Raw genomic sequence first — 24495 nt, 5'->3', positions numbered from 1 at the left:
TATAGATCAGGTATTGGGCTGGATGGACTATTTTTCTGAACCTGGGCAACTGTTCTTCTTTCAAAGCTCACGTGAAAAATCAGCATCATCCACAAAATCCCCAAGGAAAACTGAGGCATAGAGCTGAGACATGACCACCTGAGCCCCTCACTGGCTCTCTGCACAATTCCAGCTCTCATCTCCATCTATGCATATGTAGCCTAGAGGTACAGCCCAGCTCCCGAAGGAGTAACTGCTTGATGCACAGGCTGGTGGGACTGAAAAAAACCTGATAGCATGTGTCAAGAGGGGAGATATATCTGGAGCAGCACAACCTGGTCTTGAACCGCTGAGCACAGCTAATGGAAGAAAAGCTGCCAGCAGGCTCCATCTCGAAGCACGTGGTTGGCATGGTTGGTGATCCACTTGTGGTGCTGAATTTCATCAGCTGCTTACGGAGCAGAGCAAAAATCCAACAAATAATGACTTCTCTTTGCTCCTCTTGCTTYCTCCTTTCTTCCTTCTTTCCATGTTTTTATTATTATTTGAAAGGCATATGATGCCCTCAGGACATGGCCAAGCCAAAAGGCGTTTGGAAAGGACCCAAAAGGTAGTTTCTCCGAAGCAGGCTGGGGGAATGGCAACCTGAGACCCACGCTGCCTCACCCCTCTGCCAACCAGCGTGGCCTGCTCAGTTGAGCAATCATTTGCAGCAAGGAGAAGGATGTCTCGCTTGTATTTTCAGTCCAAAATACTTTTAATTGGGTTAAACTCCCCAGGGCCTGTCTGCGGCCAGTGAAGCCAACACATGCCATTCTCAGATTTGTCATGTCTAGGTAGAAATACCTCTTCTTTAGCTGGAGGCCTTGGCAGGGCTGGCAAGCGGCTTGGTGCCAAGGGACTGTGTGGCCCTGATGGCTGCAGGGGATGCACTTCTCCATTAGCTTTGCCTGCCAAAGGCTTCTAAGATTGGAAAGTCTGGAGGGACCCATGATTGGGACGTTAGCTAGAGAGTCCAGCTTCCAAGGCTAGATCTGCCTTGGTAGAAGAAAAACCTTGGGCTTGTTTGATGTAGGGCATCCCAGACATGACACCATCTTCTGCAGTTTCAGCCGAGGCACCTGGAGTCTCCTTCTTGAAGGCCATGTCCTCCCCCATCTTTCCTGGATAAGATGTCCTACAACAGAGCAATTTTCCCCCAGCAGAGATGGGGTTGCCAATATGGATGTGATGGAGAACTAGGATGTTCCTAACACTCCACCGTTTCTGTTAGCTCTGCTCTGACTGAGCTGTTATTTCTGAGCCTTTGGGCTTATGTGCTATTATTATCAAGAACTTTGGGCTTTGCTTCTTCCCCTGCAGCGTCCATGTTGACCCCAGTGGCCTTGGCGCTCCCAGGGGCTTGCTTGGTTCAGCTTGCAGGCAACAGTGGGTGGTCACCTGGGAACAGCACTAAGCTGCTCCTTCAAGGAGAGATGCTGCTCCATCTGGAGAAGACAACCTGTGCCTAAACATGGACCAGGCAGAGCAGGGAGGAGAAGAAGAAAAACTGTCCTCACTGATGGGAGAGGATACTGAGGCACAGGGATTATAGGCTTGGTTTTCAGATTCCTCACTATCTCCCACTCTTTTTGAGGGGTAGCCTGGGGCTTGTCCTGGCACCTCTGCCCAGGCAGTTGGATGCTGAGTGACTTGTGGTTGGTCACCCAGGGACTTCAGCCCAAAATGGGGCTTTGAGTCCCCGTTGCTGGTACCGTGAAGCTTCCAAGGCCCTGGACAGCTTCTCTTCTGTGCAGTTAACTTCTGATATCCCACACGGAGGGTGATCACAGGGTATGCCAGATGTATATGCCAGAAGGGCAGATTCCACCCAGATGTCTTCCACTGCCAAACACAGCCTGAATGCTGGGAGCATGGGAAAAATGGAAAATAAACAGCCTGTATCATCTCCTGTGGATCCTCCAATGCGTCCGGCTCCAGCTCAGCTCCAGGGACCTGTGCAAGGGGCTGAGCTGGAGGCCAGGGGAAGCTTGCTCTGTCCTGAGCTCCTGGAGCTGGTGTTGGAGACAGCCCTCTGGTTGTCATCTCCAAGCAGGCCATTGCTAGGAAACGCTTCGTCAGGGCTCTTTGACGTGTTTCTGTCTGCTCCACCCCCTTCCTCTCAGCTGTTATCACCAAGTCTCAACACCCTCAGCCACCTTTTTGGCCTAGAAGCTCTTCTTCTGCTCAGGGCCCAAATCACTAGCAAAGCACCCCCACCCATCTGTAGAYGGATGCGTTTGCCTTTGCCTTGTGCATGGAGGGGCTCTGGCTGGGTTTTTGGAAAAAAGGGGAGCTGGGGGCCGTGGGGGAAGGTGGAGGAGCCCAGAGGATGTGAGGAGAGTGCTGGGTGCCACTGCCGTGTGCTGAGCCTGGTGGCAGGGCTGGGAGGTCACCGAGTCCCCGGGCACGGGTGTCCCTCCAGCTGCTCCGGTGCCGACCGTGCGCTGCTAGAGGCTCAGCAAACAAGAGGCCGAGAGGCAGGTTGGTGCATCCCACCCCGCAGCGGCTGCCGTCGTCAATAGCAACCTGCCCGCCGTTTCCACGGCAGCGGGAGAATTAACGCTGACGAACACGGGAGGCAGGGGAGACCCCAGGGGTTTCGGGCCTGACGCCCAGCCCCTGGCTGTCTCGGCTGGACTGGGCAGCGGAGCCTGCCGGGACGCCCACCGCCCCCCGCGCATCCTCGGGCGGCCCGGGCTGAGCCGGCGGCACGTTCCCGCGCCTGGCGCAAAGCCTGGATAATCTCGGGCGGCTCCGGCCGACAGCCAGATAATCGCCCCGGATCCCCCGATCCTCCTGCCATCTTCTCTCCCTCTAATCCAGCCCCTGCTGCCTGCCTGGGCTGACCCCACCGGGGAGACCCCAGCACCCTCCACTAAGCCCTGGGAYGGGAAACAGAGAGCCCCGAAATAATCCTGCTTCTCCTCCTTTGCCAGAGTGATAGAAAACCACCACGCGGTGGACGGGGAGGAGTACGCCGCCGAGTACGCCGAGTACGACGACGGCTGCCTGCTGCAGTGCGACTGCTCGGCCGGGTGCTACCGCGACGACAGCAGCCACCGAGAGTACAGGTGCGCCCGCGGGCGGGACTGCCCRGAAGCGCCGCCGCTGCCTGCGCCCCGGCCAGCCCGCCGAGCAGCGGGGCGGCCGGCCCCATCCCCACCGTGTCCGCTTTTCCCCCGCAGGCTGAAAAGACGGTCAAGCAGCTCCACCTCTCCGCCGCCCAAGAAGAAAAAGAAAAAGAAATCGGGTCACCGCCGGAGCCGGTGAGTCGCCGGCTGTCCCAGGAGGGCAGGACGGAKCAGCTGGCTCTGCCCGCTGCTCCTTCCTTAGCCTCTGCTGAGGCTCAATTCCCCCCTAAACGGAAAGAGTTAGTGACTCCGGGTCATGAACTCGGCCCGTGCTCGGCTCTGCGGTTGGGGCCACGGGCTGCAGGGGCTGGTGCTGGGGGCAAGGCGCAGGCCTGCCCGCTGGCTGCACCTCAGCCTGCCTGGCCGCCTCTGCCCGGCGCTGCGGGGCCCCAAAGCTCACCCAGCCCGAGCACACCCTGCGCACCTGCATTGCCCCGGCCAACGTACACGTATACGCCATATACCGGCCCCAAGCGCAGTATGTGCACCCTCCCGGGGGAGGCAAGGCAGCCAAACGCATCCCCCCAGCGCGACACACCTATGCAAGCAGGAGACGCAACGCACACCCCCAGCCCAGCCCTCCGGAAGGAGCTCCCGCGGGCCGCTGAGCCCCGCTTCGGCACTGCCGTTTGGCTTGCCTTGGGGGAACCAGGCACGCAGCCGCTGTCAGCTGCTCTGCGGAGATGTGACTTAATGAGGCAATTAGCATAGGGGCTAGCTGATGTGGGTAATTGCAGCATTAAGAGATGCACCATCACCCTTTAGCCTGCTCAGCTGGAAGTGCTGCTAGGGGGCTTAGGGAGGAAGGACCTGGCTGGTGTAGGGCAGAGCACTGGGCAGGATCTGGCCCCTTGGAGAAGTCTGGCTCTGTCCTCCTGCCTGTCCCCTCCCCAGCTGGTGCCTGGGGCCTGCTCCTCCCCTGCGCAGCCCACAGTGGGGCTAAGAGCTGCTCTCCTTAACATGCCTTTCTTTGCCTTCCCTGTGGCAGCAAAAAGAGGAAACCTGGCTCGGAGCGCAGGTGAGTGCCCTGCCTGTGGTGGGAAGCGGGGGGGCTCAGCAGTGTGTCCATCACCCTTGCATGACACTACGGTCCACAGCCTCCCCTCCTGCCGTGCTGTAGGGCTGAGCTGAGCCCGTCACCCTGCTGAGCCACGCTGGTGCTTGTGGCCCCAAGCCCTGCCCTGGTATGGTGAGGGTGGTGGAACGGCGTGCGTGGCGGTGGGAGTGCTTGGGAGTGCTGGGCTGACTGGAGACACATTAGTACACATGGGGAACCTGTGCAGGCTGGCGTTTGCCACTTGCTGTCCATCTGGGAAACGGTATCAGGAATTGACTTGTCCAGCTGCATTTCCTGCTGGAGACTGCAGAGCCCACAAGGTGGCAATGGGACACAGCAGGATGCAACTGATCTGAGATGAAAGTTAATCAAAGTCCATGCGCCGAAAGCTTCTTTCTACTCCTACTGCAGATCCCCTAAGGAAATAGTTCCTGTGTAATGTCCGTGTGTCTAAGTCCCGTTAGCTGTGCCAGGGAAGCAGGGTGGTGGTGCATTGCAGGGATGGGCTCCTGTGGGCCATGGGGATGGGCCTCAGGGTCCCTGCTGCACCCTAGCCAGGATCAAAGAGCCCCTCACTCTCAGCTCAAGGGCTCTTGCTTTTTTTTTTTTTTTTTTTTAATTCCAGCTGTGACAGCTCTTCGCCAATCCGCAAGGAGAAGAAAAAGAAGGCTGGAAAGAAACACAGACGCGACAGGTAAGAAGGCAACATGTCAGTCTGCATTTCCTCTCCTTCGTCTCCTCCSTCTTTGGGTGACAGAGAGGGATGGGCATCGAGCAGGGCTGGTTAGAGGTGAGCTTGGCAAAGACCAGTGCATGGAGATGGGGCTCAAGCCCTCCTGCTTTGTCCCACTCCCAGTGAGAATCCAACTGCGGGGCTGCCTGGGGCCCTGTGGGTGCATGGCAGCACCCTGGCATCCATGAACCCCTATTACTGTGTCCCCTGCACCTCAACAGTGCAAGCTGCCTAGTGTCCCCAGTTTCCACCAAGTCCAGGCCTGAGAGCAGTGGAGCTGTTACACATGGCCAGCCTGGGGTGGCCCTGAGTGCAGGACACCTTGGGAAGGGACCTTGGGTGATGCAGGCCTGCTCCTGCAGCCACAACAGGGTGTGCTATCGTAAATCTAGAGGGAGGCACTTTGACAGGCASGAGGAGGTAAGAGGGTGCTAGAAAGCTGCCTGCCGAGGATGTGCCAGAGACCTGGCATGTCCCCATGGTGTGGGGATGGCATTACTCAGGGCAGTGGGGCTGTCCGAGCAGCAGCTGCCCTGCTCCCAGCTCCSTTGCTGGTGTGCTTGCCCATCCATCAGCCCATCCTGGTCATTCGTTGCCTCCTCCCCTCCCTCCTGCCTGCCCTTGTCCCAGTTCACCTCCATCCTCCGGGGGCTGCCCAGCCTTTCCTCCTTATTAGCTAGCTCAATACAACTCCTTCATCTCTGTCTCCTCTTCATCCTCCAGGTCTGAGTCTGGATCCCGGAAGAAGAGAAGACACAGGTGAGAGCGAAGGCTGCAGGAAGCCATCCTGCCAGAACCTGCTCTAGGTCTCCTTGTTGGGAGAGCCCCCAGCTATGATTTTTCCTGGTGTCCCTGCTACTTCCACCCTGCAGGGACAGGTCCTCCCTGCCACTGAGGGTTGGGGCAGGAGGAGCAGCACCCTGAGGAGTTACGGATCCTGTAAGTGAGTGCCCCAGCAAAGCCATGGGACTGAGGAGGAGAGCATGACTATTTCTAGGCAGGTGCCACGTTCTATCTGCAGTGGGAGATACAAGCCTTGTGATGACCATTCCTGTTGGTGATACAAGCAGGGGTTGACATACGTTTTCCAGCACCCAAGAGACGTTGCCTGCCTTGGGACCGTGGGGCTGGCTGTGGGACAGGAATATGCCTTGAGGTCAGGACATCCCCCTCAACTCCAAGGCTAGGCACCACTGGTTGTCTGTCTACCCTGGAGGTAGCAAGGGCCTACCACACTGAGGCCTCACCAGCCTCTCGAGTAGCCAGCCATGTTCTGAGTCCAAGCGTGCCTGCAGTCTGCAAGCGCACCCATCACAGCCCATCGTGCTCCCTGCAGCAGGACACTTTGGGGGCTGTAGGACTGCAGCTCTCGGGTCTGAGCTGGTGAAGGACTGTTTTCTCTGTCAAACAATGAGACACAGCCATGGACCAGTTAGCTAGCACCCATCTATCTCTTGMGGGCTGCCCAAAGGACCACCTTCTGCTGCCACCAGTCTGCAAGCAAGTCCTGATTTGCTGGGGGCAAACATACAGCCCTGGAGGTATCTGCCTGCCTGCCTGCTGCTAGGCAGGCAGGGCTAGCGTGTTCCCTGTGTGGACTCCACTGAGACATGCGTGGCCTCCAAGCTTTCTCCAGCCCAGCTTGCAGGRCCTTGAAGAGTCCCACTTTTAAGACCAATGAGCCCCTGATCTGCCTGGGGAGGAAAGGATGGATCTCAGAAGGCTTTGCCATGGTAAACCCTGGCCATGCCTTGTTMTGCAGATGCCCTCTGCTGGCACCGCTATTTAGGGAGGCAGGAGGAAAAGATGGGCAAAGGGGCCATCTGTGGGCAGAGCAGCTCAGGAGGTGAGGGAAGGTCAGCAGAGAGGTGACAACTGCCCTAAAACCAGCTGATCCAGAGCAGAAATGGCCTCCTTCTCTTTAGCACTAGCCTGTCCCATCTGGCTGGCATCATTGGGTGACTTGGTTGAGGCTTGCACACAGTGGAGATCGGAGTCATCCTTGTCTGCAAGGTCTCACAACAGGGATGGCCCCAAGCAAATCCCACTCCCTCAAATCTTGGGGTTTACAATATTTGGAGTCATGACAGGCCTGTTGGGAGCCCCATGAAGGTTTGCTCCTCAGTTGGCCCCCGGCTCTGGGTCACACCATCTCCAAGTGGAGCTGAGCCTGCAGCTGGGCTCCAGCACCCACTGTTAGGCCACAGCATGAGGGTATGGCCAGCAAGGACAGAGAAGGCTAGGCACTGAAGGCTAAACCCTGAGCTGGCCTCAAGGTTGAGCTCTAGGTGCCTGGCAAGAGGCAGGGAGTAGCATCACCCTGCACAGGTGTCAGCAGTGGAGAGATGCCTGCTGAGGACGTGGGGCTTGCTCATGCTCCCGTGTCTGCATTTTCAGCTTTCTGCTGTTTCCATAGGTCCAGAAGCCCCAAGAACAAAAGGAAAGAGAAAAACAAAGATCGCAAGAGGTGAGCTGCCAGCAGCCAGCACCTGCTATAGCTGGCCCTGTGGAGGCAGCAGGTCCTGGTGGGATGGGGCTACGCCCCATCAGGATGCTGTGCCAGAAGGAGGTGTGGGGCTACCCCTGTTGAAGTGGGTGGGGTCCAGCCCATCACCAGGYTAGGAGGGGTCTATGCTGGCCAGCCGAGCTAACCTGGGTGGCTGGAGCCTCCGAAATGAGTGGCTGCTGGGGACAGTGCAAGGGGAGGCACCAGTGCAGAGGGTCCTGGCACCAGGGGTGTCCCACGGCCAGCAGCACCATGCTGCCCTTATTTCCCGGTCACCACCCAGTGATTCAGCCAGCCCTTCTTCCTTGTCCCCATCCTCTCTGCAGGTCCCACAGCGAGTCCTCAGCTTGGCGGTCGCATAGACGCAGTAGCTGCAGCTCTCACAGTGCTTCGCTCTCCTCCGATTACAGCAACTCCAAATCCCCCAGCAGGTAGGAGGACCCCTGCCTTGACCTCCACCAGCAGAAACAGCTCTAAATCTCTCTTTTGGGATGATGGAGAGGTGATAAGGAGGGCAGGGAGCATTCAGATGCCAGTGTTGAGACATCTGGGGACTGAAATGGGGAGAGCAGTACAGGTGAGGCTCTGGGAGGTGCATGACAAACCTGTCTGTCCCATGCTGGGACATAAGCCACAGCAGGACCTCATGGTCTTGCTGCGCTGGGGCCTTTTCCCACCTCTCTTTAAATCATCAGCTCCTGGAGTCCCATGAATACATGGGAATCCTTTTTTGCATTTCTAAAGCAGATCAGAAAAAGAAGATGACTTGGTCTGTTGGTTGCAGAGTTGTGTTTGGAAATGTGGTGCCTGGTCAGGGTTTCAAACTGTATAACAAAGTTTCAAAGGGTGAAACCCAAAACRTGTTTTTTTCAACCCACTTCCCACTTTGGGGAGGCCTGACCTGCAGTTCCAGTCATAACCAGTGACTGGCAGCCCTGTGGGATCAAGGTGAAGGGTGATGCCATGCCAGGGGTGGGAGGCAAYCCGGTCCCTGGTGGCTGCCTATGGGCACACGTGTCTCCAAGGCCATGGCTTTGCACCACTTCTCRTGCCCCACTGGGCTGGCCCATGGTCACCCGCTCCCCTTGGTGTCCACACAGRCTGAGCCCCAAGCACCGCGAGGACGGCCCCAAGGGCAGCAGTGCCCRCTCCAGCCACAGCCCGTCCTCTTCGCCCCGCCGCTCGGCCACGCCGCGCCAGAACGGGCACAAGGGCAGCGCCCAGAACGGCCGCCGCAGCCGCAGCCCGTCGCTCGAGAAGCCGCAGGATGTACGTACGCTTTTCTTGGATCATGGTTCACTTCCCTGACTGCTTCCCTCCCCTCCTGCCTCACCAGGATCCCCCCAGCTCTCCTCTCCCACCTCATCTCCTCTCCCTCCTCCGGTCACTTTGCTCTGAGCTCATGATGCCCAGCTGGCTGGGCCAGGTGGCTCGCTGGGGTCTTGGCGCTGGCCCTGTCAGGCAAAGCCCCACCCCACCGCGATCCAGCTGCCCTTTCCTGGTCCCCACTGGCTTTGTAGGTGTGAGCTGGCGCCCAGGCAGGGGGATGCCAGCCRTGGCCCTTGCCAGAGTTTCTCTGGGTGCTCAATCCCCCGCTGGCAAGCGGCACTCAGTAGCTCACAAGCCGGCATTGCCTACCAGGGCCACCTCTGTGCTCAGCACCTCTGCTTTGAGCTCAGTCAGCCACGAAATGGGTAAAGCTGGAAAAATTATTTCCCTGCCACTGCCAAGGAAAAGGTATTGACACAGGGCTCKGGACTGTGGAGCCCAGTCTGCACCTGAATCTGGGGACAGCATCTAGGCCAGGACAGGCTTTGGAGCTGGTTTAGTGCTGGGCGCTCAGTTTTTAGGAATTCAAGGTCTCCGTGGAGGCTTGTCCTTGGGTTGCCTGTCCTTGGCTGTGCCTCGCTCCCCGCGGAAGCCCCTGCTGCTTCAGGGGTTTATTCCCATAATGAAAGCGCTCATGTTAAGGCATAGCCAGTGCGGCAAAGGAGCCGGCCCCAGCTTCGCTACTGCCGGGGTGGAGACGAGCCCGGTTCAGCTCCCAGGGCACGACGGGCGATGGAGGCAGGGCCGAGCCAAGGCACCCGGCGGCACCCGGGTGCCCCAGAGCTGTCCAGGGACACCTCCCGCCCTGGAGCCCGCCGCGGGCTGCCGTCGGCCCTCCCACTGTCTCAGCATCGCCCGGGGCGCCGAGTACCCCCTGGTGCTCCCCAGCCCCGCACCGGCCCCCTGCCAGAGAGCATCGCCCAGGCCCCCGAGCTCCTTCTGCTCCCGGGCACTAGTGGTACTTTTCTCCAACAACTTTCTTTCTCTCTCTCTTTCTCTCTCTCTCTCTTTTTTTGTTTTTTTCTTTTTTTAATCCCATCTGTGTTTTTCTTTAGCCTCCCATTTGAAAAAACCCCAAACGGTAATATACAATTCCATTTCTTGCTCAGCAGAAGCAGGGAAGAGGGGGAGGGAAGGGAAATGAAACGTGCTTTTTCTTTTTTCCTCCTTGTTTAGTTTCCTTTATTATGACTTTTTTTCCTTCGTGATGTACAGAAATGCAAACGATATTTCATTTTTTTTTCCTGTCGTCGTTGTGTTGTTCTAGAATTTTTTGCTTTTGTGTGTGTTAATGTGGAGAAGAAAAAAAACAAAGAAAAAAAGCAGATGTGTTTTCTTAATATTTACAACCGTTGAACATTGTATTTCCATTTCTATATTTTGACCAAGGGATTTAAAAGGGAAGGTAACCATGCCGATCTAAAGCAAAAAGCCATCTGGCTCTACAAAACTGAGAAGCAAATTGCCATTTGCCTCCTTACATTTAGTCCCCAGTTGCCACTCTCTCCAGGCAGGGCTCATGGCCAGTGCCAAGTGCCCTTTGCAGACATGGGTGAAAGCGGGGCAGAGCCCCGTTGCCTTCCTCCCATGCTGGGGGGAGATGCCTCAAAGAATCACTTTTGCCTTGAAGACTCAACTTCCCTTTTAAATGCACAGTCCCCGTCTCCATGCGTMCCCCCGCCGGCTGGCTCCCCTCCATTCTCGCGCTCTCTCGTTCTTCCTCCTCTCTCCTCCTCCTCTCTCTTGCGCGCTCTCTCTCCCACACGCACTCTCTCCAGCACTTCTTTCTCTCTGTTATTTTTTTCTTTGGGCCGCTCCGAGCCGATCCCAGTGCCAAAACGACCCAATGAACCTTGACATGGTCTGCCTCCATCTGTTGCTTTACTTGCATGTGGTTTGGGACTTTGTAATGTTGCGTAGCGCCTTTTTGAGACAGAAACGCGGTGCTGCTATGTAGAGGCCGGGTGATGCACGCAAGTGAGAGCGAGCAAACCCGCTACGTCTGGCTGCCTGCCAGAGACTTTCGATTAAAGAAAAAAAAAAAGAGAGAAAAGAGACCAAAAACATTGAAAATCTAAGTGAAGCAAGCTTTATTAGCAAAGGGGTCTAAATCACATTACTAAAGAGTCATTGTCTTTTTCCCATTCTGCACTCCAAATGTGGAGATTATTGTTTTCTTTTTTTATTATTGCATTCCTGTCACTGACAATTCAGAAGGTAGGTATTTCGTCCACCTCTGCACGTTCACTTCTGCAGATGAGCCTGTTGAAAAGCACCGTAGCTTGATTTAATGTTATTTTCTCTTTCTTACTTTCTCCTTTCTCTCAGTCTCTCTATTTCTCTGTCTCTCTTTCATTTTGTCTCTTTTTGGTGGCTCTATATAATTTTTTATTTTGTATTTTTTTCCCTCAATTAGCTACAAAGCCATGCTCTTTTATGTTTTTTTTGTCCATGTAATATTTTTTTCTTTCTTTCCTCCCTTTTCTCTCCTTTGTTTACTTGTTCTGTTGGTAGAATGCATTTCTGTGTGTTTTAGCCCTCCGATTTTTGTGTTCGTTTCCATAAACGGTACAATTATGTCTAGTCGATTTGATTTCCTCTGTGGCTTTTTAGGGGCTGGATAACAAAGTGAGCAAAGCTAACAGCAAATAAAGACAAAGGGCAGGGACAAAACCCCAGCGTGTGAAAAGGAGCGGCAGCGCGAGCAGGGATGGCGGCGGGGGTGGCGCTGGGGTAGCGGAAGGGCAGGAGCAGAAAATGCTGAATGTAGAAACGCTGCGTTTTTTAGAGGAAATCTCTCTCTATCTCTACCTCTCTCTCTCGTTTGTTTTTTTTTTCTTTTTTTTTTTTGGTTGGTTTTATTTTTCCCTTCCAGAGCTGGTGCCGCCTTGGGGCTCGCTCCTGGCCGCGCCTCGTGGCTGCAGCCACTCCGGCGGCTGYGCCCTGGAGCAAGGCATTTCCAGGGTTGTTTTGCCATCTGTAGGGTTAGCGATCGCCATGCGAGCTGGCAGCTTCCCCCACCCCCAAGCAACTGGAAAACCAACAGCTTGTTAAAGAAATTGTTTAAAATAAACAAGGAAACCCCAGTGCCCTCTGTCAGCTCTGGAGGGTGCTGGGAGCCATGGCAGGTGTTGCCTGCGGCGGTGGCATGCCACAGCCCCGGTCCGGCCTGGCTGCTCGTGCGCGTGGTGTGGGGACGTGTCCCTCTCTGTGGTGTCCCACGGCCCCGGCCCTGCCTGGCCACTCGTGGCATGGGGACGGGTCCCCCCTCAGCGGCGTCTCCCCCCGTGGCTGCCATCACCCCTCCCCGTGCTCTGACCTCCTCCCTCTTCTTGGGCGGAGAAACTGGGCTTTAGGAGCCAGAGAGGAGGCCAGAAGAAGAGCAGTGGGAGCCTCTTCCCATCCACTTGCCTCCGCGTGTCCCAGGCGAGGGGGTGGCAGGGAAACGGGCTCGTCAGCGTTGTAGTGACTCGTAGGCTCAGCCCCGGCGCAGCCGCCACCCCCCTCGGCGCGGCGGCTGCCCCCTCTGCGGCGCTGGGCGCTCGGGTGTCCACAAGGGTGCCAAGGATGGTGGAGAGAAACCCCTGAAGCCGCCCCGCAGCGTGGGCCTGGAGCCGGTGGCGTCTATCCCTCGGGCGCCAGCACCAGGCCGCCCAGCCGCGGCCGCCATCTTGCCTTGGATCCTCACAAAATGGCGGCGCTGGGGCGAGCTGGSCTTAGTGTGGGGCCCGGGGCGGGTTTCCCTCAGGGTTTCTCACCGACGGGATATTTCCTAGGATATAGGAAGGGGGGAAATAAAATAAGGAAGATTTGGGAAGATAAGGGAGATTTTTCACTCCCAGAGTGRAAGCTTTTAGGCAGGTTGCTGCTGTTGGCTGTGGCTGGCGCCGCTGGCGCTCGGGCCGTCCRTCCACCCCCAAAGCGAGGGCCGAGCCCCGGGGCGCCGCCGGGCGGCCCCAAGGGCAACACGCGGTCGGGGCCTAGGYGAGGCGAGCTGTTTTGTTTTATTTCTCTTCTCCTCCTCGCTCTCGTCTCTCGCTGTCTCTCGCTTTCTCTCTCGCTCTCTTTCTTTCTCTCTTGCATTTTTGTGAATCTAATGATGCACTTATATTGCCCCGCTTTTCCCTTCTCTTCATACCTTACCTACTAAAGGAGGAAATGCCACTTTTTTGGTAAGTGGATGTTAACCAAGAGGGACTTAAAAAAAAAAAAAAAAGCATATAACGGAAAAAAGGAAGCAGAAAGCAAAGTCTGTGTTGAGTGCTGATGAGAACTTAGCAGTTCCCTGCAGAGTCACAGCTAAAAAATCAATGAGTATCCCAGGACGAGTTCAGAGACATTTGTTTATCTCAGTAACGATGRCATTCGTGGAGTTTTGGTTTGGTTTTTATTTGAGTGGTTTTTTTTTTTATGTTTTCTTCTTTCTTTTGGTTTCTTTCAACCTTTTCTCCCCATCCCCTGTGGCTCCCTGCCTTGCCCTCCATCGTTGCTCTGTGCCGTCTTCCTCATTTTCTGGATTTGTTTTAAGCCAAAATCTGTACTATATGTAAAAACTATGCATATTTAAACATGTATATATATACATATATATACATATATATATATGTATATATATGTGCATGCATCTGTGTGGGCAGAGCTCCCAGCCCCTTCCCATCCGCCTGGTCCCATTACCTCCAGTCCCTTTTGGTTTGATCCTGCAGTTCAGTCTAATTTTCYCTCTCCCCCATCTCTCCCTTCTCCCCCACCTCCTTCCCTCTTCTCATCTTTTCTTTTATTCTTGTTTTCCTCAGTTCTTTTGGGTTTTACATCCCTTTTCCTTTCACCTTTCTTGTTTGGGCTGGGAGGGTGCCAGGGGTTTGCTTTATCTCCGTTCCAGATGTTTGGGGGGTTGTTTCTTTCCCTTGGAGCTCTCCCTCCCCGACGATTTTGGGTTTCTTGGCTATTTTATTTTCCCCTCCCCTCTCTCTGTTTTTTGCGTTTTGCATGCGGAGATTTGCATGACCCACGTTGTTGAGGGCGAGAGGCTGAGGTGAGAGGAAGGTGCAGAGTAGCGTCTGTGTAGCCTGCCTTATGCGATGTGCGTTGACATTGTGACTTGGGCCTCTGGCCCGGTGCACCCCGTTAAAGAATGCTCTCTCCTTCTTTCTTCTCTTCTTTCCTCCCCTCTGCCTTTCCCCCTCTCTCTGTCTGTCTTTCCCCCCTGCCAGAGGCCAGCCTCAGCATCCCCTTCTCCCCGGGCCCATGGCAGGAGCGACCCGCTGTCGCCCCGCACCCGGGGCGGCAGACACAGCGCGAGGAGCCCCCGCTCGCCCTCGCCAGAGAAGGCAGCCCGATGTGGGACTGAGAAGCATGGCCACCGGCACCGCTCCCGCACCGCCTCGCCGCCCCGGCACCGGGGCCAGAGCAAGGCCAGGGCCGYGGCCCCACGGGAGACATCACCACCAGCACTCAGCCCCCCAGGCTACAGCAGCGACTCGGAGGGCTCGGCGTGCTCACACCTCTACCACCCAACACCTGGTGCTGAGAAGAACCATGGCGCTCACACCAAGAAGTAAGAGGGGGCTTGCAGGCAAGGGGGTGCARTTCAGCCCTTGGTGGTGATGGGGCTAAGCTGAGGAACAAAGACACTTGGGATAAGCTCAGCTCATCTGAAAATCACAGCCCCATAGGACCACTTCTGATGCTTACTCTGGGGTACCCAGGGACTTTACTGTGTTTCTCGGCTCCTTTGGGAACACAGCAAAAGCCCTGGAGGGAAAGGAGCTTTGGAAGGGGCTGTGGCTGTCAGGACAGCACAGGGAATGTCTTTGCTCTGCCCATTGCAGGGTGAAGGAGAGACACCACCGGGGCAGGCCAAACAGTAGCTCAGAGTCATCGGCCAAGCACTCCCGGCACACATCTGAGCGAAAGAAGAGCCTGTCCCACAGCACGGGACACAGGAGCAGCTCCTGGAGCTCCAGCGGCTCCGTGTCCAAGTCCCGGTCCCGCTCCCGGGAGAAGCGAGCAGCACGGAGCAGGACCCGGTCTCCATCACAGAAAAAAACCGCGAGCAGGTCAGCCCCCAGGGGTGATGGGAGACATCCTGTGGGGTTATCCAATACTGGTGCCTCCCTGGAGAGCACTGGTTGTGCTGTGTGGCCTGAGTCCTTGGGACACAAGTCCCAGCACACTGCACAAGTCCTTCCCTAGGAGAGTCCAGAATTAAGAGAGGGCCAAAAATTCTTTCTAGACTGTGGTAGTCTTTCCCTTGAAGCATCCCTGCTGTGGAAGAGAAAGGCCCAAGGGGGCTGGTACCCTGGTACCATAGTTGCAGGCCCAGTACCATTCCTAGTGCTGATTTTGGGTGTCAGTCTTACTCCATGCGGATGGTCACCATGCATGGTGTCCACCCAGCATTCATGTCCCCAAGCTTCAAGCCTGCTGTCTGCTCACCTGACCCCTGTGTAGCTCTCCAGCCAAACATGGCTAATATGCATTACGATTTTTGGTTTAGAGAGAAGGACAACGAGCCCCGAACACGCCACAGTGACCCTGATCCTGCCCGGGCCAGACGTCGCTCCAGAAGCTATTCTCCCATCAGGAAGAGGAGACGTGACTCTCCCAGTTTCATGGAGCCCAGGAGGATTACAAGGTAGATCTTAGCACATGCCAAATTCCCCACTCCTACTGCTAGCATGGCCTCAGAGCTGAGCTCTGCTGCCAGGGAGCCCAAGGCATTGCACTGGGTGGATGGATGGATGGGCAGATGGATGGATGAGCATCTCTGAGGACATACAGAGCCAAAGCATGAATGGATAGGTGTGTCAGTCTAGGTGGACAGATGGCTAACCAGACAGACTGTCTTCAATATTACAGACTTCTGATGTCTTCACATTTAGAAATAGAAAATATGAATTTGTTTGAAATTGTGTATGTATATTCCAGCAAAAGGTACTATCACAAGTGTGTTTCTCTCCTGCCCTCCAAATGCAGTTTTCTCCTCCTTGAGATATTATTGATTCAGGTTCCTGRTCTCTAAGATGGGCAATATTTAGTGCCAGACAAAACACTGTATGCATATATAGCATCTCATTAGCATTCAGTGCTGGTGAGATTACTGGTGTGGAGCTGAGGGCTACCTCTTTTCTGACCTATTTGTCACGAGCTCTTATCAGCTGGGAGATCTAGAACTGTAATGTGAACGTGACTGGATTTTTAGAAATCAGCTCAGTATGGAAGGATTATTTTTGCCTTGACTGGACTGACGTTTTAAGGAGACAAGATAGGAGAAATAACTGCTTGTATATTGTTTTAAAGCTCTCTGCAGGCTTCCACTAATAGATTGCCTGTAAAATATCTGGACCAGGAAAGTACCTCACAGCACAAAGGTTTCTCAGCCCCCTGTACTGCACGGTGATTTTGCTGCTTTAGAGTGATGCAGCCCTTCCCCTCCCAGACCAAAATCCCTGTGGGGCAAGCGTATGTCAAAATATGCATGTGTGTTTTCAATCACAAGCCACGTAGATACGCAGCACACAGTCTCAGTCGTACATGTAACGATGGGTCCATAATACCCATCCCTAACCATGCACACATGCAAGTGCACACATGCACCTATCTGTTCACACATGCACCTCCACAGCCATACATGCGCGTGTGTGCTCACCTTGCTGTGCACATCCCCTCCGCGCACACAGCTGCGTGAGGATCAGGATGCTGCAAGAGCTACGCACAGCTGGACACACAACGCCAAAGCAGCRTGGCACTGCTGCCAGGGCTGTGCTCATGGCGCCCCAAGCCACAGTGGCGGTGGGCAGCCTGCTCTTCTCCTSGCCCTCTCTCTGCTGTCACCTGCASAGCTCAGCCATGGTGTAGCACTCTTATTCCTGCCCTGAGCTAGTTTTTCCCAGGCTGCCGTGAAAGGTCATGTTGGGGTCTCTCCACATCCTCACTGCCTGTCTTGGCCACCCCGCCACCCCCCATCATACATACACACACACCCCCCATGTCCCAGCTGTGGTGCTAGTAATGAGTCTAGGTTCTCCATGGGTGTTAGAAGCTGTCACCAGTYGCTGTGTCTTTGGGTCTGGTTGGCCAAGGTGTACAGCAGCAGGTCTGGTGGATTAGTCCAGGAGGCTTGAGATAAGGAGGTGACACGCCATGCAGCCAGGCTGCTGGAGATAGGGCTGCTGCACTGTGGTTTGTCTCGTCCTCCTCTGTGATAGCTCTGCAGACCTCAGWGGAAGAAGGGCAGGGCTTGCCCTGGCCCCAGCCTCTAGCCACCCTGAGGAAAGTGAGAGGAAGGGGCCATACAGCCCTGTTTGAGGGGACAGCCCTCATCCTTTTGGGGACCATCCTCAGCTCCCGAGACAGATGGTCTCACCTTTACTAAGGAAGCTCAGGGTGGAGCAATCTGGGACTGCTGCCATTTCATCCCTTCTCCAAGGCTTGGTAGTTTCCATAAAGCCTCGGCTCCCGAGCCTGAGAGTTATAAGGAGAAGCATCATCATTTTCTTTTTTTCAGTCACAGAAAGGAAAGAGCATTTCTAGCCCAGGGTATCAGGCCCAGAAAAGGCAGAGGATGGTCCAGAGAAAGGGCAGCAGGGGGAAACAATCACAGTGCTTCTAGTCTGCAGCTGGGCAAACCCTGCAGCCTGATGAGGAGCCCCTGRACACCTTTCCTTTCCCTCCCACCCTGTCCTCAGTGCCCACCTGCCCTCCTTGCTGGCCCTGGGTGGGCTAGCACTGCGCGGTCCTGCCTCCTCCGTCAATGATGCCAACATCTCCTTCTCCATTTCATCCCAAGGTTCTTCTCGGAGAGCATCGTCGCAGGCCTGGTTAGCAGGGTAACCTCCCCCCACTCCTCCTTCTCTTCCTCATGGACCCCACTGTGTCTCCTCGAATTTGCCATACGCGGCCTTCGGTGCTAAGCCGTGTCTGTGCCATGTGTGTGTCTGTCAGTCCCACTAACACCACTCACCCCGGCACAACCTGTGCCAAGCAGGGCCAGGAGAAGGGGTGAGGGGCTGCTTCACRCCTGGCTGGCAATCCGCTGCCACCTTTTGCCCCCTGCTGCTACCTCTGGGGCTGGGAGGTATCCTGACTAGGGCAGGTTTCTGGAGCTGGCATCCTCAAGACATTGCTGCATCCCGGCGGATGCGGGCACTCCTGTGGGTGCCACTCTTGCTGAGTCATGGGGGAGAGGGGCTCAGCAGGGCTGCCAGGGAATTGAGGAGAAAGGGAGAAATGCAGAGAGAAACCACCCCATAAGGTGCCTGGAGCCAAAAGGGCCAAGGAGAGGGTGCGGTGTTCCCTGGGACCCAGGAGTCTGAAGGGAGATGTGGAGGCAGCACCTACATCCCAGGCGGAGGCATGGAGGCCTTGGGCAACAGGCGGAGGCCACGGGGCCGTGGCAAGGATGCCACATGCAGCAGCGGGGTAGTGGGGCTGCCAGGAGCCCCCTACATCCGTGCAGCAGTTCCTGGGACCCTGGGCAGAGGCTGAGGGGGGCTGTGAGAGGGTCACCAGAGCCCCTGCCCTCTAARTCTCCCACCTTGCCCCTTTTCACTGGCCTTGCCACATCCCTCCTCTTCCTCAGGAGCTGGTGGGGAGGGTCTGACCCCAGAGCAGGCTCAGCACCCCGCAGCAGCCCAGCTCTCCTGGCAGCCGCCGCATCCTGCCTACCACTAATCCCTAACTTCTCTTTTTCAGCAGCTTTAGATCTTTGGTGTCTGGGAAACACAAAAGCCACATTAACCCGCTCACTTTCTGTCCTCGTCGCTGCCTAATCCAGGACTAACACCCCGGGGTGGCGGCGGGGACAGCCGGGGCTCGGGGAGGCCGCTGGGGCTGGGTGGGCACAGGCGGAGGGTGACGCTGCAGCCGGCTCGCCCGCAGACCCGCCGGTCACCCCACGGCCAGTCCAAGCCCTGCTGCTCTGGGCTCGCGCTCCCCGTTCCCCGTGCCGCTTCCAGGGCCTGACTCAGTTTCCCTTTTCTGTTTGCAGTGCTCGGAAGCGGCCTATTCCCTACTACCGCCCCAGCCCCTCKTCCTCCAGCTCCCTGAGCAGCTACTCGTACAGCCGGAGCCGGAGCCGCAGCTACGACAGCTACAGCACCAGCTGCAGCCGCAGCCGGACTCGCAGCCCTTTGAGCCGCTCACGGAGCCCCAGCCGCAGCCCCAGCTACAACAGCCGCAGCAGCTCCGAGAGTGCAGGCTTCTGAGCCGCAGGGCTTGGCCCCGTGGACGCAGCCCCCAGCCCTCCTTGCCGGCCCCCCAAGCCCCAGCCCTTGCAGGGCAGCCAACACCAGCCTCATCGTGCCCACCCCGCTGCTGCGCGCCACGTCTTCCCCATCGCCCCAAGCAGGGACAGAGCTGGCTTGCCCCAGGGGTCCCCCTCTGGCCYGTCCCAGGAGAGTCCCTGAGCCAGGACCACTGGGAAGGCCAAAAAAAACCTGGGAGCTGCTACAAGGTGRACTTGGTGGCTGAGGAAAGCAGGAGTCTTATGGAAAAGTTGACTAGGTCCATGCACATCCCTGTGTGGCCTGTGGTGACTRCATCGCCCAGCCCCTCCATCTGGGACAGGGTGGACTCCAAACCTCTAGGCTATTTTGGGGTTGGGGMAGGGAAGGGGGAATATCTCTTGATTTCTGCAAATGCTGGGGTGGGGAGCGACAGGGTGGGCAAGCACAGAGTGTGGGAACAAATTGCTTAGCAAAGACCTTGGACTAAGCTGACGTGGGTCGGCTGAGGAGCCTGCAGGAGTGAGTTGCTCACTGGCCCTRTGTGCCCTGGGTCCTGTCATATTTTGCTTGCTCCAGCCAGCGAGAGGCTCTCATGCTTTCTTTTATTTATTTAATCTTTTTTTAGCACAAGTATATCCTTGGAGGGGTTGGGGAGGGGAAAAGGACGAGGAAGGGGTTTCTGGAGCCAATGTTTAATCAAAGGGAGCGATGCAATCTAGAAGAGAGTCTGGCCTTTCCACTGGCATTGGCAAAGAAGAGGAATCACTGCTTCCACATGGCATTGCTGACTTACCTGGGCTCCTGGGGGCTTCCCATACTTGTATCCTTGGAGACAGAGGCAACGTGAACTATTTTGGGGGCTTTTGCAAGGCCCAGGCAAGCCCAAGCACAGTGAGAGCCACCGACGAACAAAGATCGTGGCTGCTGCCAGCACACCCTGCTCCAGCACCAAGGCATCAGCCAGTCTCCAAAGCTGGATGAGAGGAGGAGCCCGGCGTTGCCTTCAGCCTCATCAGTCGGTTCCCAGGCGAGGAGGTCTGTCAGGCAATTCATGCTGCTCTTCTCAGCTCAGGACCTGGCCCTGCCAGTCAGGCATGGCCAGCCAAAGTGCTGGCCCGGGGCTCTTGGGCTCCTCCATCTTGCCCTGGGATGTCAACCAAAAGCTTTTCGGCAGCCTTTCCCATCCGCTGGGGTGGATGAGGCTCAGTGTGGCGGTGGTCTGTGGCATCATGTTGGTGGGGATGGCGAGGGGACTTTGCTGGTGCCATCCAGTGTGTCTGCAGCAGGACAGAGCCTTCGAGCAGAGGACTGTGGAGAGTATCTTCCATCTTGGGGGCTGTCTTTCCCATAGATCTCATTTCGTCCTGCACCCCCTTACAGAACAAAATCCCTGGGACCATCTAGCCTGCTGTGGCTGCAGGTCCCTGAGGTCTCCCCTTTCTCAGGCTGGCAGATGCTGCGCAGAGGGGAGCTGTATGCCAGCTCTCAGAGGCCAGGCTGGGAGAGAGACCAGCTGGAAAGCAAGAGTTTGGGGCCATGAAATGTTAGCAGGTGGCTTTCCCCAGGGGAAGAGCCACACAGAAGCCTGCAGCCAGGTTGAGAGGCTGGAGGGGGGAAGGTGCAAGTCTGGAGGTGGATGCAAGACCCAGGCCACAGGACTTGGGAGAGCAGGATGTCCTTGCGTAGGTACCTCTCTGTCAAGGGACAGGCTGCTTTTCCCTTTTCACCATCCTGACAACTCTTCTCTTACAGAAGATTTGGTGACATAGCCCATGTCTGCCCCCACATCTCAGTATTTGCTGATGGGGAAGAAAACAAGGAGGAAAAAATGCCCCCAGCTTTGCCGATAGTCCTCCAGCAGTAGTAGCTGCAAGCCCCCATGCTGGGGCAGTGCCTGGGCTGCCTGTCTGTTGTTGCACCAGGGCATAGCTGGAAAAAAATCAGTCCCCAAAGCCTCAGCACTTTGTTCTTATCCCTAGGCCCTTGGTTTCCAGCCCCCTTCTCCTTGGCTTTTATGTGGGCACATAGTAGCACCAGGAGCCCTTTGAAAATAGACAGTTCAAGGGAAGAAGCCATGTGAGATGGTGTGTGAGCCTGGAGCCGAGTTGCCCCTACAGTGTGTCTCGCAATGGGCCCTGCTCCCTTCCCTGCAAAACTAGGAAGCCCTGGAGGACTGTGCGATTGTCCTCACGCACTTTCCTTTCTCAGACACTTCTTTCTTTAAAACACTCGGGTTCATGCATGGAGCCACACTAGGGAGAACTGTTGCATGAAGACACCTTCTCAGAGTATCCCCTGGAGCAGAGTAACCTCCCCGGGGCCTGTTTTCCCAAGCGGCTGTTTAGTGTCATGGCCTCTTCCCTGCTCAGGGACTGTCTCAGCAGGCCCCTGGGCTGCAGCCACACGTAGGGTCACTGGAGCGGTGCGAGGTGGTGCCGAAAGATGAGGGTTTGAGATGCTGTCCAGGTGCAGAGGAACAAATCTAGTCCAGCAGGCCTCCAGCTTCAGCAGCACAAGCCCACTTCTTGCCYCATGTTGGGTTCACAGCCTCTCCTATCTCTTTATCTAAGTTTATGACTGACTGCCTGGCCCAGATCTGATCTTGATGCCACTTCTGTCTTACAGCCAGGGCTTCCGATCCACCTTTCAGCTGCATGGTTCRTTTCTTGGTGATGTTACCATGTTCACAGTCCAGCCCCCTCCCCAGGAAGCACAGCCTCAGCTGAAGGTTTTGACTCCCTTTCTAGAAGATGTTGCCACTGGTCCTCCTTCACTGGTGTGTGTGGGGTAGCTGTGATTTGGAGTGTGAAACATGAGCCGGGCAGAGGAGTGCAGAGCAGGCAGGATATGTCCCAGCCACTCTGGCCACGCTTGGCTCTTGGTCCCGTTACCTCCCATCTTTCAACTAGCCCATGCAGTTGCTGAAGCTCCTTGAGCAGCAGCAGGGCACAGCCTGGCTGTCAGCTTAAGTATGAGAAGAGAGGGAGGAAGGTCCTGTGAGTATGGGACTTTGCTGAGAAGAAGCAGAGCAGGGTAGCCCTGGGTTTTCGGAGCTTTCCTTCTGACGATTTTCCAAAAAGCTCTTCCCAGCTGCCCAGGAGCTGAGGACAGTGCCTAAGCCCTCCTGCATGACAGCACCCTGGGGCTGTTTGCATTTAATCTGCATGGGCCATGCATTTTCCGCCTCACTGGAGAAAGATGATACAGATGAGCCCCCTTTGGTGGAGAGAGCAGCTGCCCGGATTAACCCGTTGCCCCCAGATTGAAAGCTGGGCTTTGTCAACCCCTCTTGACATTAGTTTCCAGCCAGCCTGGCTGGCTCGGGGGGATTGGCAGGACCGAGTCATCCTTTTTGAATCCTGCTCAGCCGGTAATGCAAAGGCCTCGTTAGTCCATGGCCACTGCATAATGAATTGAAGGTCTCAGGAGGGCAGAAATATGAGTTAAGCCAGGATTGCATCTGGGGCCAGACCTTGCTGCGCGGGGCTGCGGTGGTCACGGTTTGCCCAGCCAGCAGAGCCCCTCATGCTCCCCTTTCCAAACCTGCCACTGGGGAGACAGAGCCAAACTGAGAACCGGAGAAAGGAATCAGGCTGGGAGGATGGAGAGGGCCCTGTGTTGGTGGTGAACGTATTCTGGGAGGCTTGGGGACTGAGTAAGGTGGGATGAGAGGATGAGGGTCTGGGCACAGCTCCTTCTGTGACAAGATAAGAGCTTCAGGTCATCTTCCAAGCCCAACACAGGCTGCTTTGAGAAATCCGTTCCCTCTAGGCAGGGAGTCATTGATGTTTGCACTGAGGCCAGGATGATTCACCAGGCCTTGGAGAAGTGTCTCTAGGGTTTGGGTCATCTCCTGATCCAGCAGATGGGCTGATTCCAGCCCATCTCTCTGTGCAGCCAGTCCTGCTGCACTTGCTCAGCGAGCAGATCCCCCTTCCCCACAGATATGGCTGCTGTCTGCAGCAAAATTTGCTCCCTGGCAAATGTTCCTTTGCACAAGGATGTGATGAAGACTCCAGGAGATATCCTGGAGGTGCTGCAGAGCAGGCAGGGGCTGGAAGAGGTGGGGCCTCATTGCCATTCCAGGCTGGTGTGCCTGATCTAGAAAGGAGTTGAACCAATTGCCCAGGAAAGAAAAGCAGTTAGAGATGGATTTAACAGGTAAGGAGCAGAAATGATGGTGTTTCTCAATTGCTTGGCTTGCTCCAGTGCATTAGGCTGAAAGTCCCGGGTAGGGCGGTTGCCCCGGCAGCGTGCTGGGACACACGGACCGGCTGGGCGCGGGCAGCAGGAGCACTATGGCATAACTCCACAGTCCCCCCGCGCAGGGCTCCCTGGCTGGGACGGAGCGTTCCCAGGGCGCCAGCGGCTGCGGCAACTGTGCTTCTCTGTGGTCCACGTTGCTCCAGCTCTCCGTGGGCCTGCCCTGCCTATCTTCCCAAGATGTCCTGTTGCAAAACCAGAATGGGGGCTGCAGCAAGTTTGGGCGATGCAGAGACAAGGGTGAACTGCGGGGCTTTGTAGGGCTGAAGTCTCTCCAAAGCCCCAGGCTAGCACAGCACGGTCAGGACTTTCCTTGGTTCCCACACAGTGTCCCGCTGGCACTGTGGCTCGTCTCCTCCTTGCACCCCTGCAGCTCCCCAGTCTGGCCAGCATCTCCTGGGTGGCTCATAGGGTGTTTTGCCCTGCTTTGCACCCACTTGGCTGCTGTGCTGGAGCAGGAGTGGCCTCATCCATGGGCTCCTGCTCACCCTCTCATCTTGCACCGGCCTCATACCAGCTGGACGAGCCTCAAAATCCTGATCTAGACAAAATCTGAGTTTGAACCACTAGGGCAAGTTTATTTTGTGGCATTTTTGCACCACCCTGGGGAGGCCGTTGCTGGCCCCCGCCAAGGCGCCTGGATTGGCCACACCGTGCCATCTGGTGGGCCAGGCGCCCCAAAATGCTGCAGTTTTGGCCTCTTCTCCCTCTTCATCCCCCTGAGCAGAGGCAGCTGCCCGGGGAGTTCTGCCACCTGCGCACCCCCGGCCCAGCGCCTTCRCTCGGGCCGTCCCCGAGCCCCGCGGCCACCGCGAGTCCTGCTCTGTGACAGCGACTCGGYTGCAGCGCCGGTGCCGACAAAGACAGCACATCAGGGAAAATTTCCAGTCTTCCTCTTTTACAGTCTCTGTCTCCTGCCCGCGGAGGGAGCTAACTGGAACAAATACTCTGTAGGAATACTTCAGTATTTTCCTCGCGTGCGCGCTCTCTCTTTTTTTCTGGATTGTGAGTACAGCTGTAGATTCAGTGAGCTGGTTCAATTATAATAAAATATACAGTATATATTGTAAATGACTCTGCCGGGCACGGAGCAGGTTCTTCTCGGTGGGGCCGYGGCGCGGGGCTGGCACGGCGTTAACCCCGCTCTCTCCGTCCAGCCCTTTCCAGGCTCCGTGGGGCTGTCCGCCTCCCTGCGGACCCCGCCAGCTCTCCTCCTCCTCCTCGGCCTC

The 24495-nt window shown here is 56.3% G+C and overlaps 1 protein-coding gene across 1 annotated transcript in view; it reads left to right on the top strand.

The window, feature by feature from the left end:
- SRRM3 (serine/arginine repetitive matrix 3) overlaps positions 1-18982 on the top strand; it is a 37478-nt gene extending 18496 nt beyond the window's left edge. The window contains exons 4-15 of the mRNA XM_085314551.1: positions 2958-3092; positions 3207-3287; positions 4141-4170; positions 4835-4903; positions 5666-5701; positions 7359-7409; positions 7775-7879; positions 8549-8717; positions 13988-14331; positions 14606-14833; positions 15274-15411; positions 18766-18982. Coding sequence (XP_085170677.1) covers positions 2958-3092; positions 3207-3287; positions 4141-4170; positions 4835-4903; positions 5666-5701; positions 7359-7409; positions 7775-7879; positions 8549-8717; positions 13988-14331; positions 14606-14833; positions 15274-15411; positions 18766-18982 — 1603 coding nt within the window. The remainder of the gene's footprint in view (positions 1-2957; positions 3093-3206; positions 3288-4140; positions 4171-4834; positions 4904-5665; positions 5702-7358; positions 7410-7774; positions 7880-8548; positions 8718-13987; positions 14332-14605; positions 14834-15273; positions 15412-18765) is intronic.
- Positions 18983-24495: the final 5513 nt, after the last annotated feature.

The sequence above is a fragment of the Rhea americana genome, unplaced genomic scaffold, assembly GCF_003343005.1.
Source record: "Rhea americana isolate MKP2758 unplaced genomic scaffold, rheAme1 scaffold_111, whole genome shotgun sequence".
In the NCBI taxonomy this organism is placed as follows: domain Eukaryota; kingdom Metazoa; phylum Chordata; class Aves; order Rheiformes; family Rheidae; genus Rhea; species Rhea americana.
Note: the sequence above shows the minus strand (reverse complement) of the source record. Positions and strands in the feature narration are given on the sequence as shown.